The following is a 9,604-nucleotide window of genomic DNA, read 5'->3' on the forward strand; positions in this document are numbered from 1 at the left end:
GATATAATATTAAATTCAGCATAATATGATTTACAAAGTGTATGAATGTAAAATTTTCAACTTTATAAAGTTAATCACTGATTTTCCTTGCATTAAAAATTTTGTCTTTTGACACAATCTCAGGTTAATCTCTAAATGCTGAAACCTATGTTAAACAGCGTATAGTTTTCTACAGATCTACGATAGAGACAAATCTAGCCACTCGTGCATAATCCTTATCTCAAGGACCATGCATTTTCAGATATGTATTATTTTTACAGTGAATTCATTTCTATCAGCATGTCCAATAGTTAACATAAGTCTGAATACTTAATTTGGGGGGGAGTGGGAGATATAGAATATGCCAAATAAGAAGAAAGAGCAAGTATGAACCAGCTGTTCTCAAAAAGTTTAACAAGTCTCTGTTCCTATGTAGATGGGTGAGATGTAAGAAAATTACCCTGTGTTTGTATAAAAAAAATCCAGTTATTGCTCTAGTCAAAAACTAGTAATAATAATAAACTATTGGCCTTCACCTGAGATGCCAAATTTCCTTTTTGCCAAAGCATGTACACCTTTATAATGAATCCTAAAATCATATATTTTCATGTCCTTCTGGACACAGATTTAAGAAGAAAAAAAAAAAAAAAATGTCCTCCAAGACAGAAAAAAAAAAAAAAAATCAGTGCCAAATAATAAAAAAAACAGCACTTGTATGAAAGGGACTAGGTGACGATCAGCTGTTTGCGACACCCAGCTAGACGGTATAGTGAAGCTAGCAATAAGGGAGCACCTTAAGACTATATTAGATGCTTGAAATAGATTGGCTTACATTCGCAGCCTGAGTATTTAGAAGCATAATGCACTGGTATTTGAGACATTAAAAGTTTCTCTAACAGACGTGAGAACTGATAATTTGGATACAAATAGATAGATAATTTAACAATAAAAAGATGAGGATATAGAATAGGGTCATATTTATGGTTAGCATGATGTGTAGTTCATTCAGGCTAAGATTTGAATTGAATTCCTTGTAATTTGACAGTGATAATTGTTGCACCTAAAATTATATTGTTTCATGTCCATGTTGATTGGTAACATACTTTTAAAGAATACAGCACTAAATTTTTTTTTTAAACCTCATTTGTATCTGATTCTGTAAACAAATTTTTTATAATTAGATGTTGTGAGTAAATGCTGCAAACCTTACGAAAAATAAGCTTCTGTCAATAGAAGTATTTGCGGACTACTTGAAACCTGTGAAAGATTCCCCACCCCCCTCATCTTCCCTATTCTCTGAAATTAAAGTCATTGTTCTATAATAGTTTCAGTGATTGCTCTGCAACCCTGGTCTCATTTCTGTAACATCAATAATCTGTCACAGATTTCTAAAATGTAGTTCACGTTATGGTGTTCCTCTTTGCTAAATTTGCAACATCAGTTTTTATTTTTTATAAATTGTATAAACACAATGTCTACAGATACACCAACAATATTTAAGTTATCTTAAGCACAATGTAGCCATGGGATAATAAATGTTTACTAAATCATGTGCTATGTTATTCAAGCCAAGGGGAAGATATACACCTATGGTTATTATTATTATTATTAACTGTAAACTAAACCAGCAACACACTCTAAAAGCAAGATAAAAATAAACGTAGTGCTGAAACAAAACAAAAACATTAAAACGATGTTCTCCTCTCAATTTATTCCCATCAATCGTATACCTCTGTGCTTTATTTTTTTATTTCATTTAACCAATCTTTTTTTTCCCCTTTTTCTAGGTTTAAAAACGGGATGTGAGGAGAAAAAAAAAATTGCTTGGTACCCAAAGCCAGGATCATATTATTGGAGATGTCAAAGGCACATCAGTTTCTCAAGGAATCATGTGATACCTGGTATTGATATCTTGCTTGGTAGCTCTTATCTCTTCAGACCACAGGTTGCTATTTGGATATCATCATCTGCATATCAGCGACAACAAATTAGAAAAAGCTCAGATTCTCTTTTTAACTACAGTCTCTTTATGAACTTCTCAGGACAAGTACTTTATTTTTATTATCTTCCAAGTCCCTTGTAGGTAGCTTATGATATCTGCAATAAGTTGTGCATGCTAGATACTAAATTATGAATTCAGAAATAGACAACACACTAGTTTTGAGAAGTATGAAATCAAGTTTTGAGAAATGGCTAAAAATTTAAGTTGGCGTAAGTTTCAAAGTGGCTTAAATTTCAAAATGTGACATGATGCTTCTATGTGGTCAATGTACATATCTCAGTGAGCTTACAGTTTGTCTTGAAAAGGCAGTACTTGAAGTTCACACTTGTACAGATCTCAGTATTTGGCAAAGTCCACAAAATTGATATGAGGATTATAAATCTCTCATTTGTTAACCTATTTGTTTTGCCTCGCTTCTTTTTTCTTTTTCTTTCTTTCCCTTTTCTTTAGAAAGTATTCTTTATTCAAGTTTTACGAGCTAATAGTAGTGCTTATAATTTTACAAATAATGTGCAGGCAACTGTATTACCACCTAATATATGAGGTTTGTTAAATGAATGTTTTAATGCACAGACTGTGATAGTAAAATGCTAAACTAGGAAAATCACAAACTCCCTTAAAATCAATCCATTTTCTGATGGCCAGATTGCTCAGTAAACCATTAAAAATGTTTTACATACTGGCATCATTAAATAATTAAAAATTTATCTTTTTGCAATTAAATCCATTTCTTCTTATCTAACAAAGTCCATTTTATTCAGGGTAATTTGCCATCTGATCTGTAAAACTATCTTTCATAAATAACATCCAGTAATTATAATCTATTTCACGATTTAACGAGCAATTTATTCTGTGATCGATATGTATGATATTTCTCTCCTAGTGAAGCTGCAGTTTTATGAATAATGACACTATTCAGTATAAAGACAGTGCCTAGGATAAACTCATTACCCCTCTGCTTGTATTATGTATAGTGTGTATACAGCCAGTACGTGTGATCATTTGTATATAGCTTAGTGTACAAGCTTTTGCGAGTTTACTATACGATTTTAATAAGAGAATCCAACACAAAAAAAATTTCCAGTCATTCCACACTTTATAGTACGTTCTATTTTTTTAGTTCTTGACCCTTCTGAAATTTGTTTTTGTTTTTTTTTTTCTACTTTATTTTAAAGGTTGATAAATTTTTGTGATATTAAGAAAGTTGTTTAGTTTAAATCACAACTATATAAACTTTTTTTTTTTTTTTTTTTTTTGGCATGTCTTTTAATAAATATGCCCATGAGTGCAAATTTTTTTTTATGTAATTGTTCTAGTCTGGTGATATATTTTATTTTTAATAAAGTTTCTTGTTCAATTTCAGTTATATATTATCCTTTCACACATACTTCGATTTTATGGGAGTTACCTATATACTTTTTTATGAGATAAATAATACTTACCTTATACGAATAAAAGTACATGTTGATATAGCAATATATTTCTACTTCACACAGTATCCTAATCACATTCACGCACAACAAAATAATACAACTGCCAATCGCAAGCATGTTTGCACACTGGACAAAACGCAGCCATAGTCATCTAAATAATCAATAATTTTGACAAATAAGAACAACTTGAGTTGAAACCTTACTATCAAAGTCTGCATAATATAAAAAAAAATTGCCATACTGTGTGCATGTGCATTTGGCTGTTTTTTGGTAATCAGTAACTAGTTAAAAATAACATCTGCCATTATTACAAAACCCAGCTGTAGAAGGATGAATGAATAGACATACTAACAGGTATAATAATTTATGAACAGAACTATCTATACTTCCTTTACAATTCATAAGATTTTATATACGTACAATGCACTTCAGACATCCTCTTTTAATATCTGTTGACTGACCGATTTATATTCTTTATCGTTCAATCACGGTGAAAACAATTATCATAGTATATCCGCTGCTGATCCTGGAATAAAAAGTTATCGAGACAATTATTTTATCCGATATATGTTATAATAACTTGTCCTGAAATTTGAATCCAATGGTGTAAGTAGAGTAAGCACCAGAAAATAAAACAAAATTATAGACCTTAACATCACTAGACAGACAAAGACTTACCACCAAAACTTTTTTTTCTTCAGAATCCCTTATTGATCAGAAATTCCTTCACTTCGAGCATGTATTCTCCTTTTATCTGTACCATTCGGTGTGGCTCGTGGACCCGTAAGTTAATGTGTTTGGGTGCGTGCTTCTCCGAAAGGTACTGCCGCAGTTCTTCTCCAAGGGCGAATGCATCACCTTCGACATATTTGACAGAGGTCGTGAACCTGCCAAAAGATTACTGGGTCAATGGAAGAAAATTTTAAACTGCCTAGTATCTGGTTCCCTGCTTGTGTTTAATATACCAGCAGATGTTAACATGAAATTTCCTTTCCTACTGGACCAATTAACCCATTCCCGACAGGTGGCATTTATGCACATGCCATGGCATGGCGGGACTATCTGCCGGGGGCATGTACGTACATGCCATGGTGTATGTATGGACATGCCATGAGTTATTTTTTGTTACTATCAAGGCAAAATATTATTTTTCTGCCACTGAAAGTGTGATTAAATCGTTTTTAACACTTTCTCATTTTTACTATGCGAAAAAAAAAAAAAAATGCAACAAACCAACGATTTCAACTCCATGATGCCGCACACTGCTTATTTTATTCAGACTATAGACTGAATAATATACAACTATGGAGTCTATATAACAACAAAAATACCCTTCAGTCTCAATTTATCATGAAGTTAGGCAAGTAGAGACTTTAGAAAATAATGTAAACTGAAAATACAACATATCTTCGGTATATTACGAGAAGACAGGCATGGATGCTGGTATTTGGCATGATGGTCGCGCATGCTAGAGCGACGATATAAGCCCCCGGCAGTGAGGCCCGGGCCACTATGAATAATACCCGTCGGGAAAGGGTTAACCAACAAACAAACCACCCACAAATGCACACACACAAAAACGCACACACACAAATGTGCAAACACAAATATGCACACAAATGTGTGCACGCACACTCGCATACGCATGCACGCACGAACACACACACACACATGCACGCACAACACACACACACCACACACACACACACACACACCCACACACAACACACACCACACACACACACACCACACAACAACACACAACACACACCCACAAACCACACACACAAATCCTATTAAAAAACACACAAAAGCAAAGAAAGAAAAAGAAAAAAAAGTAAAAAACATTTTATATATATAAATAAATATAATTATATAATAATATACATATATACATATATACATATTACTATATACATATATACATAATACATATAACATATATACATAATACAATACAACATATACATACATATACAACATATCATATACCACATATATACACACACACACACAAACATATATACACACACACACACACACAAACACATTCAAACACACACACACACACACACAATAATATATATATATATATATATATATATATATATATATATATAATATATATATATATAATTTTAAATATATATATGTGTGTGTGTTGTGTGTGTGTGTGTATATATGTTGTATATGTATGTATATGTAGGTGTATGTATGTATTTTATAATATATATATATATATATATATATATATATATATATATATATATATATATATATATATATATATATAAGTGTAACCTTCCTTACCTTGACATTATTGGCTCGTGCTTGACATAAACAGGTAGCATGTGGCTGGCAGAGCGTGGGACAAAGTATGGATAATCCCCAGGAGCTGCAGAAGGAGCTACCCAGCCAGACGGAGTAACCTCGCCTGTGTAACGACATCGTAAAAGTGCAGAATATATGTAGTTAAATCACAAAATGGCTCATAACAACACAACTACTGCATTATGAACCAAAATCCATGCTGCTTCTCTATATCTGTACACAAAAAAAAATTATTGCAATAATAAAAACAACAATTATACCGACATTAACAACTACAAAAATATTGAACTGAAAGCTTTTAAAATAATTCTGGTAAACAGAAAAAATTAGGGGGGGGGGGGGGGAGAATTGAAAGTATGTGTTGGTTAGGAGGTGGTGGGGGGGTGGGGGGTCAGGGTCATGACTAAGAATCTCAGTCTGAGCCTGAGCCTGAATCTGAATCTGAATCTAAGTCTGAAACTGAAACTGAGTTTTTAGTCTGAATCTGAGCCCTAGCCTGAATCTGAATTTGAGTCTAAGTCTGAAACTGAAACTGAATCTGAATTTGAATCTAAGTCTGAAACTGAAACTGAATCTAAGTTGAAACTGAGTCTGAATTTGAATCTAAGTCTGAAACTGAAACTGAATTTGAATCTAAGTTTTAAACTGAAATGAGTCTGAATCTAAGTCTGAAACTGAAACTGAGTTTTGAGACAGAATCTGAGCCCTAGCCTGAATCTAAATCAAAGTCTAACACTGAAACTGAAACTGAATTAGGTATGTGCGTGCCAGCGTGAGTGCACCACACATATATACAGCATATATATTTTTTCACAAATAATTCTACACTTGAGATAATCAACGCCAAGTTTGCACGAGAATCTTTCAAGTTCCTCACCCTTTAAAAATCGAGACCAAACTTACCTGGTTTGATTTTTGGCTTAGGAATTGACCTCGGTGGAATAAGCCGCTCCACAAATGACCACTCTGCAGTCGACACCTCAACCTGGAAGAGCAATGCGCAGTGAATCATCGTGGGAAACCAAAATTAACACTTTCACTGGGAAGAAATACAGGGACAGAGTGAGGAGTGAGTGAGTGAGGGGAAAAGAGAGAGAGAGAGAGAGAGAGAGAGAGAGAGGAAGAGAGAGAGAGAGAGAGAGAGAGAGAGAGGGAGAAGAGAGAGAGAGAGAGAAAGAGAGAGAGAGAGAAGAAGAGAGAGAGAAGAAAGAAAGAAAGAAGAAGAAGAGAAAGAAAGAAGAAGAGAGAGAAGAAAAGAGAGAGAAGAGAGAAGAAAGAGAGAGAGAGAAGAAAAGAGAGAGAGAGAGAGAGAGAGAGAGAGAGAGAGAGAGAGAGAGAGAGAGAGAGAGATGTATACACATATATACAAGATATGAGGGTTGCTTATCACACTCAATTATCATTATAACAGTATCCCTGGCTCTGAATGCCTTTTGCTGGTTGTGTGAAAAACAAATAACACAAACATCTCAGGCATCATCAAATAAGATGCCCTATGATAGTCAAACATGAACACTGAAGCAAATCATAAAGAAGTGGTATCTATGCAGAAATTGTTGGCATCACTAATAGTTAAGACCAGGTTGAACTGGTCCTTGAATCATCTCTGGCCACCCAGCTTCCCATACTCATTACACTACTAATACACTCCATTGGGCCTCAGTCCATCTAGGCTGGTTCCAAAATAGTTTTAATGGGGTTATGACTGCATAATAACATCTAACAAGCTCCTAAGAAGACTGATTATATATCATCACAGCCTGCAATGAAAGTAAATTCTGGGCCAAAGAACACTCTATAATCTGGTACCTGGTTTCCCCAAACTTGTGCCTAGTGCTGGCCAAATGCTACATAATCCCTGACTTGAGTCTGGTTTCAGAGTCAGATAAAGGCAAAGGAAGTTTGTTTTAATGACTTTAGTCCTGATAGGTCATTTATCAATAATGAAAATGTTGAACTGGATACCCAGAGAGGACAGGAAATATATTAAGTGTACTGTGGGGTAAACCAAGATAGCATAACAACAAATTATGCTAACATTACACACAAACCGAGTCATATTTGATTTCCTCGGAGCCCTACCCACTATAAATATCAAGACTGTGTGTGTCCAGCAACAACATTACAGATACAAGTGCTTCAGCAAAGAAAAGCAAACCTCCACCAAGTATTAATAAAAATTTAAGCACTTTACCCTACACATACAGACAAAACAAAACACAGCCACAGTAGGATGGAACTTAGGACTTTGTAAAAACTGCACTCTTGATCAGTCTGAAACATTACAATATACATTCCACTGTGATACTGGCTATATTACATTTCACCATACAATCTTGTGCCAAGATTGAAATAGGAAAGCCTACAAGCTTTATCTTACCAGCATGTAGAGGACAAAGATTTGCTGACCCATGCCAAAGAGTTAATAATTCAGAATCCATGGACTTCCCTTGTAACTATGATTACAACCCTCATCATCTCTACAGACGGTTTCCATGGATTAATAGTACCATATAGGTCAGGTTTCGTCCATCTACCACTTACAAGACAACCAATGCACAGAAACAACAGAGCAATCCAATGTAAGTACCCTGACTCACATAACTTTCACCTCTGCTGTATCTGGATGGTATACATCACAGTTAATTTTCCTACATCACAAGCATAACACTTACACTAAAATTGTTAGTATCATCACTCTACACCTTTCCGAACGAGTGCTAAAAAAATAATAATAATAAAAAATAACTAATCACTTCCTTTAAGCGACCGGCTTATTACACATATATACGCCCTGTAAACCATGCAAAGAAAATCCCTGGCGAACGTTCCATAAAACCCGATATGACCTACTGAATCCAAACTACACCTACGTCACTCAGTTATTTAAAGCAGACAACATAATATCCCTCCAAAGAATAAAAAGAACAAAATACCTCATTATAACTCTCCGGAATGGTGTGCTGCAGCCGAGGAAATTTCGATATCCCTTGGACCGTAGATGATGATGTTAGCGTTCTTCTGCCACAGTCTCCTATTCTTGCAAGCCTTAACGATCTGTTCATGCGATTTACAGGCCGGAAAAGCGCCGTAATTGAAGAAGTGGACATGTTTTCTGGATATTGGTCGGGATCGCAGACGAAGAGCACTCCCTTGTTTACATGCGGGGTTAGATTCACCGAGGTCTTGAAGTGTTTTTATGTATGAATTTATTATTTTTATGATTACTTGTTGGTGGATGGGTGAATTTTATAAATGTGGGTTTTATTGGTGTTGTGAGAAGGGGTATTTAAGGTCAAACATGGATATTTCAATGGTAATTTTCTAATGAAAGTATCATAGTGGTTGAGTATCTACCATATATATATATTGTCCAGTATATCAATATCTATTCTTTTATTTATATATCTCAGCCAAAAAATACATTTTCATTTATTTTATCATAATGTTATTTTTCCAAATCTACCGTGAAGGTAATGCCCCTTGAGAATTTCCGAAACGTATTGGCAGAATTTACTCAACATATAAACTTCGCACCAAAAAAGAAAAAAAATTACCAAACTACTCCATAAAATTTTAAATCCTATTATATATTTTTAGAAAATATCTGCCAGTATTTTAAAGATTTCCAAATACCCCGAACATTCTGCCAGAATTCTCGTGACTCTCCAGTCAGGTGATCGATCGAGCCTGAGTGAGGAGGAGATAGCGGTCCACCTTCTAATATCGTCCTGTTTTTACGCCATAGAGGTGGGTTCTGGGCTTCGTAATGGCGATTGAGGTAGGATAGGAGGTGGAGAACGATGCCGTATTTCTAAATGCGGTTCGTTGGTTGTCGTGAAAGGAGATTAGGCGGCGT

The 9,604-nt window shown here is 34.7% G+C and overlaps 2 protein-coding genes across 3 annotated transcripts in view; one reads left to right on the forward strand and one right to left on the reverse strand.

Annotated features, from left to right (window-relative positions):
- LOC119596942 (uridine phosphorylase 1-like) overlaps nucleotides 1-1,788 on the forward strand; it is a 39,533-nt gene extending 37,745 nt beyond the window's left edge. The window contains exon 8 of one of the 2 annotated variants that reach the window (XM_037946332.1): nucleotides 1,767-1,788. In XM_037946332.1, the coding sequence (XP_037802260.1) occupies nucleotides 1,767-1,772 (6 nt within the window). In that variant the 3' untranslated portion in view covers nucleotides 1,773-1,788. Of the gene's footprint in view, nucleotides 1,528-1,766 lie in introns of those variants that run through there. The other variant, XM_037946330.1, reaches the window with a different exon arrangement.
- A 1,974-nt stretch (nucleotides 1,789-3,762) lies between these two features.
- Nucleotides 3,763-8,918, reverse strand: LOC119596943 (39S ribosomal protein L49, mitochondrial-like). Its single transcript, XM_037946333.1, has 5 exons — nucleotides 8,682-8,918; nucleotides 6,649-6,730; nucleotides 5,725-5,848; nucleotides 4,093-4,301; nucleotides 3,763-3,940 (listed from the first exon to the last, which is right to left on the reverse strand). The coding sequence occupies exons 1-4, from the start codon at nucleotides 8,853-8,855 to the stop codon at nucleotides 4,112-4,114; spliced, it is 570 nt and encodes a 189-aa protein (XP_037802261.1). The 5' UTR covers nucleotides 8,856-8,918; the 3' UTR covers nucleotides 3,763-3,940; nucleotides 4,093-4,111.
- Between the last annotated feature and the right edge of the window lie 686 nt (nucleotides 8,919-9,604).

Source organism: Penaeus monodon, chromosome 38 (assembly GCF_015228065.2).
Source record: "Penaeus monodon isolate SGIC_2016 chromosome 38, NSTDA_Pmon_1, whole genome shotgun sequence".
In the NCBI taxonomy this organism is placed as follows: Eukaryota; Metazoa; Arthropoda; class Malacostraca; order Decapoda; family Penaeidae; genus Penaeus; species Penaeus monodon.

What these genes read in the sequence shown, in the direction of transcription:
- LOC119596943 (XM_037946333.1), bottom strand. Translation starts at nt 8,855, where the DNA reads ATGTCCACTTCTTCAATTACGGCGCTTTTCCGGCCTGTAAATCGCATG. An exon ending in TTCCGGAGAGTTATAATGAG is followed by an intron (nt 6,731 to 8,681) that starts GTATTTTGTTCT and finishes TTGCTCTTCCAG; the next exon opens with GTTGAGGTGTCGACTGCAGA. An exon ending in TAAGCCAAAAATCAAACCAG is followed by an intron (nt 5,849 to 6,648) that starts GTAAGTTTGGTC and finishes GTCGTTACACAG; the next exon opens with GCGAGGTTACTCCGTCTGGC.